The sequence below is a fragment of the Sceloporus occidentalis genome, unplaced genomic scaffold (assembly GCF_023333645.1).
Source record: "Sceloporus occidentalis isolate IW3139 unplaced genomic scaffold, rSceOcc1.0.p SCAF_17, whole genome shotgun sequence".
Taxonomy (NCBI): domain Eukaryota; kingdom Metazoa; phylum Chordata; class Lepidosauria; order Squamata; family Phrynosomatidae; genus Sceloporus; species Sceloporus occidentalis.
In genome coordinates, this window is record NW_028316997.1 from 4,659,010 (window position 1) to 4,680,543 (window position 21,534).

The following is a 21,534-nucleotide window of genomic DNA, read 5'->3' on the forward strand; positions in this document are numbered from 1 at the left end:
GAACCACTGAAAGTCACTTGTTTGAGCAATCAGAACAATGGCCCATATTGTAATCACGGTTGTAGTTTAATGTGCTCGCACATATGTGCAGAAATGCCTTGCCTCTAGTTGACCTTAGCTGCTGTCTGATACACCATGGGTAGGTTTACTCCTGTCCTCATACATGACTTGGCACCATCTGAAAATAAGCCACAACATCACTCTATTTTTGTGCATGGGTTGTTTTGTTTTCCATTCAATTTACCCTTTTATCTTAAAATAAAAACCCTGCATTCTCATCTTACATATACATGAATATGGTGCTAATGACCTTGTAAACCTCTGTTAATGCTAATTTAGTATAAACAATAGTGTAATTTTACATGGTGCCCCCTCAATTGTGGGTGCAGACCAGGGAGCCAGACGGTGTATATCATATGAAAAATGAAGGTGGTAATGGTGAAGCCACTTTTTTTTTATTTTATTTGTATGCATTAGTACAAGGTCAGCAAATGTGAATGAATTAACCAAAATAACTGGGATTAGATCACTCATCTTAATCCTTTGATATTTTTTATCTGCGTTCTTAGACAAAGGTAGCTTTAGTCAAATTTAATTGGATTTGTTCTTTCTTTTGTCTGCGTCTTGTATGTATGCCTATCGGAAGGTAAAGTGGATAAAGCCGTACAAGTCCATGACTAGATGAGGTATTTAGTTTAAAGGGATAACTTTTTTTATTTGGCTAACAGAAAGATGTAATCGTATACATTTTTGGGACCTCAGAGGAGACATGCTAGGTAGGTATGTTGGATATATAATTACATAAAGTACATGCCATTGTTAGATATGCGTGAATAGTAGTAGTAGTAAACCTATTTTTATTAAAAGTTTTTAAAAATTGTCTGTGGTTCTTGTTTCCACATTATCCATCAGGAATGTTTTGCTCCTGTATATGGCTGTTTATGTAGAGAGCCCCCTGGTGTGTTTTGAAGGCCAATGAATAGAGGGTTTTGCCTTTCCTTTTGATGCCCAAAGTTCATATGTATGGGCTTTAGGTAGAGGAAGTTGAAAATGCTGGTGGCCATGTGAGTACACTGTTGTTGGAATTTTGTGTAAGCAGAGGATGAATGGGGGGCTGGGCCGGGGACATTGTGAATAAGTAGAGGGGCTGGCCCTTGGAAGTACAGGTAGGGATAAGGTCTGGAGTGCTCATTTAGTAAGGAGGATGGAAACAAACAAAGTGGACTTGTGCTAGACTCACACCCAAGGAATGCTCTAGGCTGCTTTAGTGAACACTTCTCAAACAGGATCCAAAACCAACAAACTTTGACTTCTTCAGTTTTACCAGAGTTTCCTAGGTAAGAATTGTCATAAATGTCGTAATTTATTTCCAGTGTATATTTTATATATTTTTTTTGACTGTTACATATATATATTTTTAAAAATATATATATATTTTTGATTTTATTTGGTGCACATTTTTTTATCCTGTAGTATGGTATTTTAGATGCTTTATGGTCTATCTGCTACTTTGGGTCACTAGCTGTGGATAGCTTTTTATAATTAGTATTACAAATGGTTCAGAGCAGACACTTAATCTCCAGGCTTTCTATAAGTGAGGTTAATTGGATGTTGATGGTTGAACTACATGGCTGCAAGCTAACAGGGCCAGATCGCTCACTGTGCCTCTGTTCTCTGGGACACACAAGATGGCCTCACATGTGATCCTTTTTATGGAACAAGCCCAGCATTGGTACGCTGCTTGTATACTTTTGTTGCCAGCTGGTTCTGGGACACAAGGCTTGTCTGATATGCAGGTGGTCTAGGCAGGATTACATTTCATTTTTGAATGACTGCATTTTTTCACTCATCTACACAGTAGACTACTTCTTATGTCTAGATACTAGAACAGCAACCAATGCTTTTATTAGTGCAGTTATACTGATGAAATGCTGCAAAAGGGCACATGCTATGTTTTAAAACATCTTCTCTAAAACTGTAATCTTAAGTAGCCCATTTACATGGATATATATGTGCGCACACACTATACGGTTTGGCTAAAAATCCAATTCATGTCTGCAATTGTGTGGATTCAGGCAGAAACTCTTTCTGGGAAATGTTTTTTTCTTCGGGAAACCTGTTTCTTTTGGATTCGTTAAGAACTGACAAAGGACTGTTGTTTCCAATCCAACAGGTGACAGTGTGAATGTTAATGCTTGTGTATGTTGGAATAAAGGCACTTTGCCGGTTCCTTTGGTCATTCATTAGAACCAAAATGCAGAGCAGGATGCTTATCTAAAATGCTCTTGTGAATAATTACAGGATTGCTCTCCATATTACTGTCAAGATAACTAGATCTGATATTATTTAGAATGGGGTTGTATCTAACAGTTACTAGTAAACAGTTACAAGCCCTAGAATTTATAGCGTACTAAGAGAACAAGTTGGCTTTCTCTTGGTAAAAATATCTCTCTCATTCGAACTGAACCTTTGTTTAAAATACCGCATTGGTGATTGCACATGCGGTAACCCATACCAACATCTCTAAATAAGCCTATCCTCTATAATGTGTGGCTTAGTTCACCTGTTTCCGACACCTGAGAAAACAGAAACCAAGACACTGTACACTAAGAAAAAATAAAAATTAATTCCCTCCATGACATTTCAGGGTGCTCATCATCTTTCATTCATACTCTGTATGGAAAAGTGATTTTTAGATTAGTTTGGAAGGTCACTAAAGAAGTATATTTTTGGTAATGTTGGCTTTCTACACAAATTACTGTCCAAAACAAAAAAAAGTCGTCTGATGCCCTTGTCACAATGTCTCAAGTTATGTCTAATTCATCATGGTTCTGATTTTCAGGAATTACTTTAAGGTTCACGTCGTTCCCTTCTCATTAAATTGTGTAACAGATCGGTAGAAGACGTCAAATATGTGCTTCTACACTAAAGCCTTGACTTGACAATTTTATTAATGCTATTCTACTTCCATTTTGTGCTCTTAAAGCTTGCAAATTATACATTTGAATATAGAAACACAGCTTGAATACTCTTTACATTCAGTTGTCTGCCTATCCATCCTCTCTGTGGGTGCTTTTTACAACTATATCTAGATTACATGCACGTGAAGAATGTATGCATGCTTTACAGGACAGAATCATATTCATCAGCTGTAAGCAGTTAAGTTCTCACTCAAAATAGGACTTCCACCAGGCCGAGTTTTTACAGCTGCTCAGTTGGTTTGTACATGCTGACTGCCACTGACATAGCTCGTACTTTACCACTTCCTTTGAAGAATGCATACAACTGTAAAAGCATTCACTTGTATGGCTTCCAACAGACTGATTCCTGTTAGGTGGTATACGTTTTTTTTTTTTCCCCAGCAGATTTTCCTTCGTAAATATTTTTGTACTCATGAGTGGCAGAATCAAACAATTGTGATGTTTTAACTGTATGAGATATAAAATGTGTTGTCTTACAGATACCACAGCTTTCGTATTATTGCTGTGTGGTCCAGATATCTTTCTAATGAGCAGAGCCCTTTAAATCCTTTCTACTAACTCTTTACTGGAGGTGGAAGCAGCACTAGAACCATATGTTGGCAAAGTTCCACCTTTATTTTAATTCTTTTAATTTCAGTTTTATCAGAATGTCCCGATACATGTGCCTATCGCTGTTTGTGGATCTGTCCTATGTCCCCTATATTTTTGTCCAAATGTGGAACAGATACCTAACAGATGATATCTGTTCATGGTTTTTCTCGTGGAGTAGTTCCCATGATGGGACTGCAAAGTGTAGCAGATGTGCTACCAGGCTGTGACACCGAACTGTGATCCACACTTCTAACCAAAGCAGCCCCACTGTACTAAATGTTTTCTTTAAACTTCTGTGTCACTATTCTTTCTGATAACCAGAGGGTCCAAATGTGTGGTATATCGTTTAAAAATGAATGCCTTGACCTGCAAGTGATCAGGAGATGGCCTGGGTATTATACACACACGTTGCAGCCTTGTTAAACCATCATATTTCACATGGACAAGGCATCTCTTGTAACTACCAATTCTAAGACAGTATTATTGCCTTTGCAAAGGTGCCATCTGAATTAGAACCACTAGAAATATAATTTATTCTAGTTAAACTAAGTTCTACCTAATAAAAATAGCTCTAGTATTTTTCCATTCATAGGCAACATCTTCACTTTATGGAGTTCGCCATTTTTGATCATGTTAAGTTATAATGTGAAAATGTTTTTGCGGTCCCAGACAACAAAGGCTGCGGCATCGATTTGTAATGTGGACTATATGTATGCAAATTAATATATGGATGGTGTTTTCATATTTTATCAAACTTTTTTCTCTTTTCCTCTCAGGACAGCTGATGAGCTGGAACAATCTGTTGCCTAATATTCTAATACTTGCCCTTGGAAATGGAGCAAAAAGTCGGTAAACTCTCTTACGGGTGCCAACGAAGTTCAACGTCGGATGACGATTCTGGCTGTGCAATGGAAGAATACACATGGGTTCCACCAGGACTGCGTCCTGAACAGGTACAGTCCAAAGATGGCATTGCGTGCATAAAATGTTTCCTTAGTTATATATAAGAAAAACACGATGATTTATGAGGTCTCTAAAATGTTTCTTAACTCCTTAGGTCTTGGGGTGGGATTGACCAGCATTTGTCTAGACATGTTACACTGTAGTTAAGTAATAATTAGTTTGTGAGGGAATTCTGCTATGAGCAATGTCTACCTCACCTTGTTGGCTCCTGTGTAAATTCACACCTGGCTGTCTATCATTTTATTAACCTCATTTTATTGTGCTGAAAGGTCTTTCTTGTGGGTTTTCTAGCTACCAATAATCATGTGTTATCTAGATAGGAGCTTGAATAACCAGCACTTTGTCTTGTTGAATATGGCTGCAGAATTGTTACTGGTTTGTGTATTGGAGAGTGTGTAAGAAGGTCAGATTTGGGGAGCTGTAAGCTCATTAGCAGTAGTTTGTGTCTGCAGACCGCTGATAGTTTAAAAATAAAAGTGTATCTGGCATGGCTATTGGATCTGCAGATAAGCAATGCCTCTTCAAAGCCAAATCTTGCATCTGGTTAAAACATGTTGGGATGTGACCCCCTCCCATGAAGCTGAGTGCGGGTCTCTTGGAAAGGGCTCACATGGAAGTAATGAGATGTACCCAACCAGCAGGAGCTGACAAAGCAGCTTTTGTCTCACCAATGTGTAAAAAGCAAGGAGCAAATGAAATGTGTTTATAGGGGGCTGTTTTCGAGATAGGTTCACACGTTATGCAAGGTAATTGTGGCTAGAAATGCTGGAATTTCCACAGGCTTGTTGACCAGTCCTGGAGGAGGTGGGCCTAATGGTAGCATTAAGTGTGCATAATTTATGATACCCTCCCTAAGACTCCCTGTGAGCCGCATTCCACAGGGGCAATTCAGCAGCTGGGTGCGAACACACTATGTAGCTATGCTCAGTTAGCTCATCTGGTGCCCGTTATCACATGGGCTCTAATTCACCCCACACCTTGCACTTTTTTCCCCCCTTGTGTGCCGTTGTAGCCTCCTCGTTTTCTGTCTACTGGCAATACGTGTCCTTTTTATAAATAATAATGCAACCCTTTTCCTCTCTCCTCTTTTGTTTTATACAAAATACAGGTCCAATTATATTTTTCCTGTCTGCCTGAGGAAAAAGTGCCATATGTTAACAGCGTGGGCGAAAAGTATCGTATCAAACAGCTCCTGTATCAGCTCCCTCCGCACGACAATGAGGTAACCTCGGATTTACTAGTCTGCGCAAGTATAACCAATTCAGACTGTCAATAATGCGTTCACAGATCTTGATGCCCTTTCATTAGATTTTGAGTTTCATTTTATTTAATAGACCCCCCTTCCCTCCATCATCCCATTGTCTTGTCTGGTAACCATTTGAAGAATGCCTGCCTGTCGTGAGCCTGCTTTTATTGTGTTGACATATTCCTTCTGCTTGCCACGGCTGTTTAAATTCCATGATGCGTTGTGATGTGAACGTCTTCAGATTGGCAAACAGGCTTTTGAGATATTTGCTTATTTGGATCTAATTGTACAATTTTAAGTCAAAGCCCAACTGCCCCTAAATAGCTCTGTATTTATTCCGCTGTAGAATTTAGCAGTCAAGTGTCAAAATAAGCCACAAGCCTAGAAATACTGACTATTGACTGAAATGTTTTGTTTCTGTAGGTGCGATATTGCCAGTCATTAAGTGAAGAAGAGAAGAATGAATTACAGATGTTTAGTACCCAGCGCAAAAAGGAGGCGCTTGGAAGAGGAAATATAAAATTTTTGTCAAGAGCCACAGTGCATGCTATGTGTGAACAGGTAATTAGCATTCAAGTGCAAACATTGCAAATAATACAACAAACATTTCTTATGAGTTCAATGTCATTATTTAATATATGTGTGTATTTACCGTGCATTAGTCCTCGTATCCCCAGATATTCTGCTCTCACACATGCAAGAGTAAGGCGATTTCTGCTTGGGAGAAATGTCAAATCATAGCCAGATGGCTACGATTATTAAAACCACATTCAAATAATGAAACCCAGATTAAGTGGTTCTCTAAGTATCTACTTAACATACATCAGCAATATTTTTCTTCGTTTAGAATGTTAATGGCTGAGGATTATTAGACTTTTCTCCCTTTTGGGTTTTAAATGGGTGTTTAAATTCCCTGGTTTTATGTCACAAGTAGTATTTTTTCTTTAAATATGAAAAGTAGCAAACGTGCCAGCAAACAATTCAACATGGTTTTTTTTTTTTGGTTTTTTTTTTTAACAGTGTGGAGAGAAGATTAACGGAGGTGAAATTGCAATTTTTGTCTCTCGGGCTGGCCCATCGATCTGTTGGCACCCATCATGCTTTGCATGCGCAACATGCAATGAGCTACTTGTTGACCTAATATACTTCTACCAAGATGGGAAAATACATTGCGGGAGACACCATGCAGAACTACTTAAGCCACGATGTTCAGCCTGCGATGAGGTCAGTTTTTCTATACATGTTTATTAAATAGTAGTCCATTTTCAGGTTAATTTACTTGGTACTGGATTTCCCATTATTCTTGGGTGGTGTATGTTTCTAATAAGTTTCCTTTCGTCGCTACAACTTAGCATCAGAGTTGCATCTATATTTTTGTTAAAAAAAGATTACTACTTATACACAAGTTGTGATCGATACAATCACATATTCATCTATCTCTAGAAGTTTTGTACACATTTCTTATATCATTCTTGGTTTTTGTAGATTATATTTGCTGATGAATGCACAGAGGCTGAAGGTCGCCATTGGCATATGAAGCATTTTAGCTGCTATGAGTGTGAGACCGTGCTAGGAGGACAAAGATACATCATGAAAGATGGTCGGCCTTTCTGCTGCGGTTGTTTTGAATCCCATTATGCGGAGTATTGTGAATCCTGTGGAGAGCATATAGGTATTTTTTTTATTCACTTTTTAATATTTCTAACTGTAGTATGGGCTACAAGGAATTGAGGTGCAAACTGTCTGGGCAACTTCATAGAACTTTGTAAATGCTGTCAGCCCAACCACATATTTACTTCTGTATCTTAATTTCTACAGTTGGAAGCCTTTGAGGACAACCGGCTGTTAACACTAATTTTTTTTGTTTTTCCCTCTTCTCAGGTGTCGATCATGCACAGATGACCTACGATGGCCAGCATTGGCATGCTACAGAGAGCTGCTTTTCATGTGCCCAATGTAAAGTTTCTCTTCTGGGTTGTCCATTTCTTCCCAAAAAGGGCCGCATTTATTGTTCCAAGACATGCAGTTTAGGAGAAGATGTGCATGCCTCTGATTCTTCAGACTCTGCGTTCCAATCTGCAAGGTCAAGGGAATCCAGAAGAAGTATACGCATGGGAAAGAGCAGCAGATCTGCAGATCAGTGCAGGCAGTCTCTCTTGCTGTCTCCAGCATTAAATTACAAGTTCCCTGGACTTTCTGGTAATGCTGATGACACACTGTCACGTAAGATGGATGGCCTCAGCTTATCAAGGCAAGGAGCCAATTATGATAGTAATGACTTTTGGAAAGGAAGAGAGGAGCAGGATACTCCAGATGATCATGAAGAATGGGCTGAACATGATGACTACATGACACAATTACTTCTAAAGTTTGGAGAAAAAGGACTCTTTCAGCAGCCGGCTGATGACACAAGATCTGGCGAGCACTGGGTGTCTGAGAATATTAAAAGCAGCAGTGATTTAAAAAGAAATGGTCGTAGTCAGAGTCTGGCAAGTAAAAAGTACCAGGCAGATATGTACTGGACTCAGTCACAGGATGGCCTAGGAGATTCTGCGTATGGAAGTCACCCTGGTCCCGCCAGCAGCAGAAAAATGCAAGAACTAGAGATTGAACATACAGCCTCCGGTTACAAACATGACAAGACCCAGTGGTATAAAAGTTCACTGGAGTGTTTATCAGATGACCTGAAACCACAAGATGGCAACATTTGTGATTCCATGGATTCACTGGCCTTATCTAATATAACAGGTATTTTTTATGTCCGTATGTAATTGGTGTACAGTTTTTGTTTTTTAATAATGTTTTAAAGACTTGCATTTTATTGTAAGGCACCTTGGCACACGTCTTTGATCTTGCAGTGACAGCACTGCACAGCCATATATGACATTCTTGGGTCCTCCAGGGCTTGTTGGTCCAGTGTGCTGAAGCAGAGAGTTAATTTTAACATAGAAGAATAGGTGAAGACGGGCAAATGCTATAACTTTATCCCTCCCCTTATCTGGCATTTCGACTCAGTAAGCATGTAGATTGAGAAGCAATTGAGGATAAATGCAAGAGCAAATTTAAGAAATATGAAATTAATAATGAAATACGTATAGCCCATTTCATATAACTACATGAATGGGCAAAGGTTAAATTTATAAAGTATACCTATCATAATTCTCCAATAAGTGATTATGCTAAATTTCCCTTCTGTATGAAGAAGTATGTTTTGAGCTTGCTTTCACAAATTATAGGTTATTGTTAGAAATAGTATGTGTCTTTTGCACTAGAAGCTAATCTGTACATTTTTCCTTTCTTATTTCAGGAGCATCTGTAGATGGAGAAAACAATGCAAGACCACCACACTATGCTTTTCAAAGCTTCCCAGGTATGGATACAAGGGATTGTGAAAAAATGAGCAACATGGGGACACTTAATTCATCTATGCTCAATAGAAGTACAGAATCCTTGAAAAGTTTAAGTTCTGAGATGTGTCAGGAAAAGCCACTTCCAGAGGAAAAACCGATGCCAGTATCAATGCTGAGAAGGTCAAAATCCCAAACAAGACCTCAAGTAAAATTTTCTGATGATGTCATCGACAATGGAGACTATAGCAGCGTTGAGGTTCGGCAACCACCAATGAGTGAAAGGAGTCGAAGAAGGGTCTACAATTTTGAGGAACGTAGTCAAAGACCCCATCATCATCGACGCAGGAAAAGCCGTAAATCTCGTTCTGAAAATGCACTTCACCTCGCTGCTGACAACAAACCATGTGGAAAAGAAAAAAACAGATTTTACACGTCTGAAGACTACGAGAGACTTTTTCATAATAAAACTCCTCATGAGGTACAGGCATACATGCAAAACACTGAGCTTTTTGGACACTACACCAGTGCGACTTCTGAGTATGGACTTGAAAGACAATTTGGGCTTTATGGTGAAGATGAGGATTCTTGGTGTTCCACATGTTCATCTTCCTCTTCTGATTCCGAAGAGGAAGGGTATTTTCTTGGACAGCCTATTCCACGACCTCAGAGGTTTCAGTATTACACAGACGGCTTGCCTAGTCCAACAACTGCACTACCAAGTTCTCATTTTGGCCAAAGGACCACTAAATCAAAAAAGAAAAAGGGTCACAAAGGCAAAAACTGCATTATTTCTTGAATCTCTGGCATTATTTTGCATTCCTGTGAAGACAATATATTCACATTTTGACTCTAAAAGCACCGTTTTCATTAATAGCTTTGCTATTTGCTAAAGTACTTTTTCTATTGCTTTGCCAATCTACTAAACAGGTCGGCTGGTGTTTACAGTGTAATTACCTTTTGAATATCCTTTTTTTGTTTTTGTTTTTTTTTGTTTTGTATTTAGCAGGCTTGGACAATAAGAAAGCTCCATATTGGGTTTGATGTTTTATTGCATTGCACACAATTTAATATTTGCAGTTCATCCGTGTGTCACACACATTATGCTTTGATATGCAACTATCTTCCCATTTAAGATGTTATCTCATTACTCCTTCAAGCATTGCCCTTCTGCTATGCTTAAGTCAATACATTTAGGATTACTGCTTCATTTGTTATCTCCTTTACATTTGGACATGGTAACCCATTCATATAATTTCTTAGTACAGTTTTTATACCCGCTGTCAAATATGATGTTTATCAACGCAATGATTTTCTCCAAGAAATGTTATTTACACTTGATTTTTTATTTTATTTTTTATATTTTTATTTTTAACCAGTACTGTTGAAGGATGTTTAGTTCTGGAAATATTTTAAAGCCACACTAAGTGTAGAATATGTAGCTGCAGTTTATTTATAATGTAGCGTTTAAACAATTTTAGCCCTAATTTAACTGTGCAAATAATAAATGTACATATTGTATATGTTTAAATTTAGAACCTGATATTTTTATATCTCTCAAAATATCACAAAGATGGGCCTCATATTGAACCATTATGGCTTATTGCTTGATTGTGTATTTTTTTTTTCCTTTTCAAATAGTTTAGAATGCAGAAACGGTATTTTGTGACCCAGAAAAATATTTTGTTTCTTGTCCTCTGCATGGCGTGCAGCTGTGAAACATTCAGGCTTCTCCAATTATATATGGGTCAGCTAATTACTGCTTAAGATCTTCAAAAATAACAGACCTGAGTTTACTACAGCAATCACAGCAATAGCTTGTATCTCTAAAATGTTTGAAAACTCCTGCTTGTTTGGTATTTCTAAAAGATTGACTCACTTTTGTGAATTAAAATATAAATGATTTACATGAACATTTGGGTTTAATTTGTCATAGTCCTAGTTCTTACATGAAGCCTGTGGCTAGTACATGGTTCTTAAACGTCAAATTCATCTTCAACTTTGGCGTTTTGTAGAAGTGAAGGAGTATCTAATTTCATGCAATGTTTGTACCTTTTGTTGGCTCGCTACCATTCCCCCAAAGGAGGAGATTCCAAAGCAAGCAGTCCCTCGATTTAAAAAAAAAAAAAAAAAAAAAAAAAAAAAAATTAACTCTGTGAAGAATAGAAAAGCAGGTGTCTGTAGCAAAGGGTTCCACGCATCAGACCATGTCTTCAGTCCTACCGTACCTACTAGCGCATTGCTATTTCCACAGATCTTAAAGACAAACCGTAGGCTTCGGGAAGCTCTGCCCCGCATAAAAAGGAATTTCCAGAATCCAGGATTACTAAAAGGAAGTGCAAACACTGAGGGTGAAGCACATGTTCACGGGTAGCAAGAATTCCAAAAGGAAGATATAGACCTTCCCTAGTCAAGTTTGGCCAAGCCAGTCTATCATAGACACTAACAGTCTCATTAACACTTACAAAGTTAAAAGTAAATTAAACAAAAAGTAATAAAGGTCTAATGGCTGAACATGGTTACATTTTACTGAGTGGACTAAAGAGTAAGTAAAAAAAAAAAAAAGTGTCTAAGACCGAAGCTGTTTTTTGTACCCATCTGACCTTGGTTACCGCATGATCTAACGTTTTTCTTTTTATATGGTCATTTATAGAGCTCATATCTGACTTATGTTTAGTAGCTGCTAAGGCTAACTGTTTACTACTGTAATCATCAAGAGCAAGGATAACCCAAGGATTGACCCAGACGAGGCAAATGTGAGGTCAGACAGTCTAGGTAAAGGTGCAAGGTTAACAGAGGCAATCAAACTGCTGAGCTCATAGCATTGTATGAATTGCAATATTCTAAGTAGATCACTATGAGCTCTCATCTCTGCACAATGTGAAGACCGAGATGTGATTTTTAGCATGAGCTGTTGTGCGATGCCTGTTGTGAAGATAGGTTAGACTTTTCTCAGGGTGTTCCAAAACACCCCTACCCCGCAGTGTGTCCGACCCTACTAATTAATTCAGCTTCCTGCAGTCCTGGCTACAACTGTGACAGTGTTCTGTAGTTAGTACTTATATTATATTGAAATGCTTTTAAAAGCATGTATTTTTAATTCATTAGATATTTGACTATACTGTTTTAGCCACACGGGGAACGCTTCACTTTTTTATGAAATGAAAGCCCGTTATTTGGATAAATATTAAATAAATCTTTATTCTACATTCTGGAACACTGAGTGTGTTTCTTATACAGATTTAAAATATTTAGCTCTATCTTGACAAACTCGGTACTGTCTCATCCTACAGCGGTATGAGGTTGTCATAACAAATGAGTGTGTGTTATCCTGAAAAGACCCCTACGTGAGAGTGAGTGAATCAGATGGTATATCTGGTAGCTGAGCAGTCACAATGGCACAGGTCTGTCTGTTTACATCTATAAGAATTTATAGCTCCGCAGCACGCCGCTAAAAGTATACTATCCTAACAAAACGATAGTGTTTGCATACACTGCTTATATATGTCATATTTTCCACTCTGTAGTAAAATGTCATTGTGTATTCAATCTTTGTTCCTAAAACTCGATTTTGATCCTGCCGTCACGAAAATGCATCAGTTTGCATACAATACAAACTTAAAATCTGCATCAAACCTATGACTTCCTTTCGAAATAACGAACCTGTAGATGTAATTAAATGTAATGAAGAAAGTTTTATGTGAGCGGGTGGTGGATATGTGGAACAGTCTCTCAGCAGAAGTGGTACAGGTTCATACAGTGAGGGGTTTTAAACATGCATGTGATCGCTTTCATCCGATCTTGAATCCAAGATGAAACTGAGGTCTGAGTCCGACATCAGGAAAAACGGACAGACTGGATGGGCCCAATGGTTATCTGCCATCAGGTTTTACGTTTCCAAGGTACGCCTCAAACAAAAAAAAAAAAGTTCTCTGTTTATGATCACTGCTTGGGAGGTCCTTCTCCTGTACAGTTTATATATCCATGTTCTGACTGCGGTCTGGAATTGCACTATTAACCTTCTTATCACGTGCAAAACATTCCCGTTCCAAAAACTCTTACCTTTTTTTTTTTTTTCTTTTTCAATCCCTACTTCTACTACCCTTTGCCCCCAAGTTTTTAAAGAAGATTTTATATAATGGCTCAATTAACATTGTCATGGAGCACCTGATTTCAGATCCCTGCACAAATATTTTTGAGACTGGTTTTCATTTTAATGGATTATACATAAACTGGTTCATCATTGTACAGGGATTACATCATCCAGGATGATGACCTCATTTTTAACAGAGATGTCTGTACTGCAACACTGCATAGCATAACTTCCGATGATCAATATCAGATGTATTCTTGCCCATAATGTGTTTATTTTTAATGTCATTCTCATCGCATTTGCTAAAATCATAGAAATATCTTTTGCTCTGGAATCAGTGTGTTTTTGGGTTTTTTTTACTCTAACATCATCTGCCAAAATTCAGTAACTCTTAGTATTGGCTAATGAAAACCAGTTGAACAAAATGGGTATTATGTGACATTAATAACACAATTTGATAGGTCCGATAATGCAGAGTATCAGGAGAGTCTAGACAATAACTTATTTGGAATGTATTGCAATGTGACGGACTTGTTGGAGCAGATGCAAAGATGTATTACAGGGGAATTTAGTAACATGACTGTGGCTTTAAACATGTACCTTAAATAAATATTGTGAACTACTATTCTCATAAAAAACAAAGATAACTCCAGCTCACCATTTAGATGTTTTGCAGAGACGCTTCAAATTGCAGGGAGCACGGGATAGAAGGCCGAGCCATATCCTCGGTTAATCCAAATGACAGTTTAGATAGAAGATCCAGCTCCACAAATAAGGGTTAAAAATTCAAAACTTAATTAGACCAGTTAAAACATGATAGACAAAAAAAGAGAAAAAAGAGAGATGTGCTCAAGTGATTGAGAAAAAATACGCCAACGCGTTTCAAACCTTACGGTTCTTAATCATGGCCATGATTAAGAACCGTAAGGTTTGAAACGCGTTGGCGTATTTTTTCTCAATCACTTGAGCACATCTCTCTTTTTTCTCTTTTTTTGTCATGTTTTAACTGGTCTAATTAAATTTTGAATTTTTAACCCTTATTTGTGGAGCTGGATCTTCTATCTATACTATTCTCATAGCCTAAGTTGTGCGCAGCCCTCAGATACACTGGAAATTTCTTACAAATACATAGACGTATGGCCACTTTTAGACTCGCTGTGTCCTGTATGTGGTCATCATGATGTAATTAAATAATGTATGATTCTGGCACCAAAATATTGAGAGCAGTTAGTAGGTCATCAGCCTGACTGTTAAAGAAAGGTAGACGTGGAAGCAGCTGAAAGGGTTCAGGGGGTGATGTGGCCTCTTACTGTGCATTCAACAGCTGGGACACATCTTGTTCGGAAAACGTAATTCAATATAAACTAAAGCAGCAGACTCCACCATGATCTGGCCAGACCCTTCAAAAGGAGGCAAAAGAAATGTCACTGTTTAGCGAATAACGACTTTGAAGCATGTCACTGTGGTGTGTGAAATTTTCATTTTGCACAGAATCCAATTTCATGTCTATTCTTATTGTAAAACATCAATCACTGCGCGGGATATGGGGGCTCTGAGAATACGTGGCGTTTACCGAAGGTGGCATGTTGCTCTCACGTTGCATGGTCCAGACCTCCTGCTTTCAGCAGAACAGATAGTTATTTTTGTGAAACAGGCCTTTTTTAAGCTTTTTCCCCCTATTGCATAGGATTGAGATGCGTTTTCACAAACAGAATAAATGTAATTGACAACATTGATTTGTTCTTTAAGCTTGACATAAGACAAATGGAATTTTGAAATGTAGGTCATGGTGCAGTATGGTGATGATCCCCAAGGATATTTTTAGCCTCTCCGGCCTTCTTCTGTATTATAAGAAAGCAATTTCTACAACTTTTAGTAGAGACAAAGCCTGATAATTGTGGCCTGCTAGCCTATTTGAGAAATGTTACATAGAATTTAAATAAAATGTAATTTTACAAAATAAGCGTAGAATAACATGGCATCATGTCTCAGTTTCTATATATACCAACAGACTTGTTACTGATCCAGACAGGTTCTGAATAGAAACCTATCCATCCCCCTTGGAATGTATTCATTGAGCAGTTTAGTGATATAAAATATATTAATCATCTCAATAACGGTACTTTAAGAACAACCTTCCTCATGAGTTTCTCCTTCATGAAGTGCTTAGTTACCACTACTTGAATGAATGAATGAATGAATGAATGGTTTGTTATAACAATACATCACTTGCTGGGTTTATGCACAGCCACTGCAGATGCAGGTTTCTCATTTTATTTCTCACCCCTATTGTATGGATTTCTTCCAACAATCCCAAGGACTATTATCATCTTAAAAATACGGGGCTAGGATCTTTCCATACTATTCTTTTTAGAGAATGTGGATTTGACCAGAAAAGCACGGTGCTCTGAATTAAATGGGAATACGGCTTCCTGAATTGTGTTACCATGAGCTACCAAAGTTGAATTGGTATTTGTAGAGCTACATAGAGAGAAGATAAATAACTTAAATTGTATTCTTATCTCTTGACGGTGACCATGATGACTTTATTGTTGGTATTAATATACTATTTCGTGGTTTTTGAGAGCATATTCCTATTGTGTTCTTTTCCTATTACTTTGTTCCAGACAAAGGAGTGTAGACTGGCACCATCAATTGTGATCCATGAGTGCCGGATACCTTTGTTTAATTAATACTTCCTGAGAATTCCTAAATCACTGAACATTTAGCTTAATTTTAGATATATTAGCAGAAAATGTCGTTTTTAGCAGTGCTCCAGTGCGGTCGTATAGAGATAAGGAAAAACTGTGATGAATTGGATACAGATAATCAGACACACCAACCTCCAACTCTTGATGCTTCCAAAAGCAACTAAATCATAAGGGTGAAACGAGATCTGCAGACAACTGTCTTAGATAACAATTTAAGAGTTTGGAGGCTTTATACCACAATAATTTTTTGCAATATTTATAGATTTCATATCCAAATTCAAAAAATGAGTTTACCCATAGGATAAAATATATATACCGAAATATAATATGCCTAGCCTAACAAAACTGTGGTAGGCAAGAACACAAGCATTCAGTAGTTTGCTGTGCTGGGTCTGTTCATTCATTGTACTATAGCAGTAAATGTAGTCGCTGAAAAGTCTTGCAGTGATGATGTTAATATTTTATTTGCTTTATATAAAAAGGAAATGTAAAAATAATAGCAAAACATCTTTTGAGAACAGTTTGCACACAGAAAGCACAGGTAAGAAAATCACCGTTCAATCTATACATCCACTCTTTAGGATTGATAGACGAGAGACTGTTCTATAACGTGTGTATGTTTTGGCAAATACAGGGCACACATCCGAAGACTGGCATGCAGGCTTGCAAGTCTAACCGTTCATTAGTCCAAGAGCACAAACTGTTTGGGGTGTTTTCCAACATAAAAACCGCAGCCAAATGAGGTAAGAAAAAAAACAAAGGGCCATACAAACCACATATAGTTGATGAAGCCAGATTCCATTTCCTATTGTATTTTATACAACTCAACTGTTTATTGAGTCAAAACCTGTATTTTTAAAAAAAGACACAAAAGGAATGCTAATACTACTACATTGGTCTTTTACTAATGGATAATACAGAGTTGGTTCTTCTTACAATAGGCAGCCATTCTTCAGACAAAGTAAACACAAACATAGTTTTAATATTCAACTATACACACAAAAGTTTTTTAATAAACAGTTATGGCATGGACAACATGGCTACAGGCACAAAATTATGGCCAGCATATTACAGAAGTTGCATTGTGTCTTTCAATGAGTGGGAGTCAGCTACTTTAACAAATAATAAATAGAAGCAGGACTGTACACCCTGCAATACATTTTAGTATATTAAATAATCAAAAATAATAAATCTACTTTTATTTTAATAAATAAGTGAGGACCAATTCCAATAAATTCGTCTTATATATAAACCAGCAAAAGCTACCGTAATTAACTTGAGAGAAAATATGGAAAAAACAAAAAATGGGATAAGAAATATAAATTACTCAATAGTTTCCAGGTGTGTAATACTGATTTTTTTGGCATCAGTGTATGTATGTAAATCTTCTCCTTAAAAGCTGGGAATCACGTATTCACCAAACTAATTCATTAATAAAAATAGCTCAGATTACAGTGGATGTTTTATTATAATGGTTATATAGTTTGCAGAAATAAATTAATTGTAGTAGTCCAGTAAATCAAAATCATCCATGATCACAAATATTTCTTCAACAATTCACCAACATTAAATCAGAAAATTGCATCGATTCGGCCCAAATCAATAATACATAGTGCCTCCCAGCTTTAATGGTTATATTATTATTATTTTGAACTGAATCTTTGCAATGTAGTGATATTCTGGACTAACGATATTAATGAATTGTTGAATGATTTTAATTCACTGGACTACTACAGTTAATGAATTCTGCAAACTATATAACCACTATAATGAAATGACTACTTTGATTTTCTGGAGTACCATTATCAGCAAATTGGTATGATGTTTTCTTTTTATTTCCGTGGATTCGTGGTTCCCAGCTTTTAAGAAGAAGACATAATTGTGTTTTTTTAAAGGAGGATACATATGCATTCAGTGATACCAAGACAATCAGTATTACACATATGGAAACTATGTATTAATAATGTTTGTATTTTCTTTTTCTTAATGAATGTTTGCAGATGTATATATAAGATGAATTGGCATCAGAGCTAATTTATTAAAATAATATTTTTGATAATATACTAAACTGCATGGCATGGTGTGCAGCCCTGTTTATATTTATAATTGGTTCTATATGGTTTATAAGCTGCACTTTAACATATGACGAAGTATGTGAAAATAACCTTATAGCTACAGCTGTAAACCCAGCATCCTTGGACATTTGTTTCCCTAAATAATAAAATTATATATGCAATTATTTTAAGAACACACACTGCATCCCAGGGTGGTAATGTTAACTCAAAGGGACGTTCTTTTGTTTCCTTGGCACAGGTGAATCTGAAATGTACCACCTGTATAATTTAAAAGGTGCTATTATGAACATATTTTCCTATTTCATTTCAGACTTGGCATTACACAATCACAGTATTCATACCTCACATAGCGCTAATTTTTTTTGCATAAAATTAAAATTTAACATCTTATTTTTTTTACTGGTTCCTGACATCTTGCCCCCCCCCTTCCATTACAGTATTAAGAAAAGATTATCTTACTGCTTTGCAGTAAACACTTGAAATTCTTAAAAGCCTAACAAGACACATGTAATACACAAAAAAATGACACACCGTTACATCCTGGGTTTTTTTCACCGCAGTTATACGTGCCACATCAATAGTTTCAAAAATGATATCACTAGTGCCATTATCTTCCCGAAAGTTTGGTAATATTTGAAAAAAAAAAACCCCCATACCTCAACTTAAATAGAAATATCCCATAAAATTCCTTTTTTATGATAAAAATATAAAAAAAAACCAAACATACTGTGCCAAAAAATACCTTACATATATTTTCTTTTTTAAATAAAAACACAAAATATTTTAATAACCTTATATCCCACAGATAATCATAAAAACAAAAATGACAAACAAATTTAGGTCCTGGTAAGTACTATGTACATAAGAGGAGGTTTCCAAACAATGCTGTAAAACGACAGAATCTGTGTATTTTTTTTTTCTTTTCAAGAAACGTACCGCCAAAGTACACACATTTTAGCTCTATATAATCATATAGTATTTACATGTAACAACCGTATACTAAACATATATATAAAAAATCCTATGTATACAATCTAAGAAAGCCTTCCAGACAATTTCAATGTTGTTTGATATCCAAAATAGTTATGCGGGTTAAACGCTGTAAGGTATATGATTTAAAATCTGTCATCATGATCAGTACAATTCACATGCTATGCCAGATCTGGATGTGCTGCATCATATTCTGCAATGAACATTTTCAGCTCTTCAATACACCGCTCTCCAATCTCACTTAAATTCTGTTTTAAGGCGTATTGGATCTGCTTCTCAAGAGACGCATCTTTGTCTATCAACATCTTCACAACCATGCCAAATGTCTCACAGTCTTGTCTGTATACCTGAAAGGATAAGAACATTTTCAGAGTCAGGGAAACTGAGCAATCTGGAAGCCAAACAATAATTGCTTTTCCAAACACCACACTTCAGAATAATATGAATACATTTTCCAATTGGAACCAAAACATGGTTATTTTTTTTTTTAGCATGACGGGATTTATTCTTGTAACCTGATGCTATAATGAGTTGTATTTACAGAAACATTGTAATTAAAGATTTAATTTGGATGAACGGCCAAAGCCATCTACGCATAATACAAAGTTCAAAGGGTGGGATGATTTTTAATGAAATCTCACCAAATTAACTATACATGGCCAATCAACCACGTCTTGCAGTAGAAGATCTCTTAGGTATGCCCTCCATAATGCATGATGAGGTCTGTGAATAGAAAACCTAACTCTCCTGCAAACTCCTGTTCTAGCGTGCAACCGACAAGTCAGTGTTCACTCAGCAGTCAGTTTGTCGCCGCTACTTCAATTGAGCATGAGAAGAAAGCATACCTAGGTATGCTTCCTGCTTAGACTTCCTGGTTCAGTAGGTGCAGCCAGGAAAGGACTTAAATGAGACAGAAATCGATTTCTTAATCACTAAAAAATAAATGTCTGCGATTTGCATGCTGTAAAATGCATTGTAGTTCACACATAACGGACTCTAGCATGCATTTTACATGAAAATAGGGCTGGAGCGGTATTTAAAGTGTATATTGCCATTTACTGTCCCTTAACTGGTGTTAAAAACAAAACCGTGAAAAATGTTTAATCTATGGAAACTGAATACAAAAAAATTTAAATACATCCATTATGTTCGCACTTTCCATTTACTGAGGACATCATAACATATAAGTGGCTAGCACCTGTGATTACTCCATAGCTCCCTAAGACATTCTAAGTGTTAAAAGGCCAACAGCAGAACTGTACATTCCGCATGCCAAGTAAAGGAAATAGTGGTTCAACGTTTGACAAAGTCATCAAAAATCATCACACAGGATTTCCCATAGGGAGGATGCAATTCCATATTTACCCCTAATTAATGAAGGGATAACAGGAGGCCAAACGGATAACATTAATCAACATGTTTTTCTTTTTTTTACAAAGTAGAAGCACACGGCTCAGTGTATATACCATACAATTCACCATGGAATGCATTGTTCTCCCCTCCATGGTAGGGAAGGATGTGGTAGAGACACTCCCATATAACATCCAAGGGGCAGATGAGCAGCACTTCACAGACCTTCATGATAATATTGTAAAAAATCTGCCGAACCTTTTGTAGCCTTTTTTTTTTTTTTTTTGGCAAAAAAATATTTATTTTTTTTTAATTTTATTTTTACAAGGCCAGCTGATGTGCAGTGCAATGTTTTTTATACATTTTATATGTATTGATGTTAGCTAGAGCATTCTGGGGTTTATTTAATAATACAGGCACCTACAGCTTCAACTTGAATGCTTCTGTGACTATATATTTTTCTACACTAGCCCGCTAAAAAGTATCACCTTCATCTGAAGACTTCTCTTTAATTGATATCGCTGTATATATTTTTGTTATTTTAGTGAAATTTCAGTAAAGTCAAATCACTGGCTATGCCATATAATATACTGAGCCTGATGAGCACCTCTTGCGGGAAAAAACTTTCTAGGGTTGGTAAGTAATACACACCAAAGCTGGTACGTTAAAGGTGGAACTCGCATGCAAATCCCTGTAGAAATAGTTTTACACCAACCATCCAGCCTATATTGGGTGGGATAATACCAACTACTGGAACACCTTGAATAGTATGTCTAGGGGACCTCTGTCCTCTCCAATCCTTAAATGCCTTTTCTTAACTTCTGGTCTTATTCTGAACACACAAAAAAAAGCCATAACAATACTTGAATTGGTGGAATCGTCAAAATAAAGTCATAGGCACCTGACTTACGCCCAGAGCCCGTGAAAGGACTATGGCCACAGAAAATCTAACTTGAAATCCATTCTATTTGTTATGTCTCAATTTCTCACTAATCAAACACCTTCAGCTGTATTTCAGCATAATTTATTCACTTTTTGTCAGCGTGCCACAAAGTAAACATTTCCACACAGACGCAGTTGACAAAGTAAAGTGATCGACTAAAAGACCAGGTGTTAAATGTTTTGCAAAACATCTGATGGCACCTCCAACAAAAAGAGAGATCATCACTTGGGTGAAATGGCCATTG

The 21,534-nt window shown here is 36.9% G+C and overlaps 2 protein-coding genes across 2 annotated transcripts in view; one reads left to right on the forward strand and one right to left on the reverse strand.

The window, feature by feature from the left end:
* The first annotated feature begins 4,387 nt into the window (after positions 1–4,387).
* On the forward strand, positions 4,388–9,927 carry LOC149302768 (prickle-like protein 1-B). The gene is made up of 7 exons (XM_089482120.1): positions 4,388–4,525; positions 5,644–5,757; positions 6,205–6,342; positions 6,802–7,005; positions 7,267–7,453; positions 7,663–8,529; positions 9,089–9,927. Exons 1-7 carry the CDS (start codon positions 4,406–4,408, stop codon positions 9,925–9,927), a joined length of 2,469 nt encoding a protein of 822 aa, XP_089338246.1. The 5' UTR covers positions 4,388–4,405.
* A 9,231-nt stretch (positions 9,928–19,158) lies between these two features.
* Positions 19,159–21,534, reverse strand: part of LOC149302769 (periphilin-1-like) — a 53,860-nt gene continuing 51,484 nt past the window's right edge. Inside the window, exon 8 of the mRNA XM_089481974.1 lies at positions 19,159–19,344. Coding sequence (XP_089338100.1) covers positions 19,159–19,344 — 186 coding nt within the window. The remainder of the gene's footprint in view (positions 19,345–21,534) is intronic.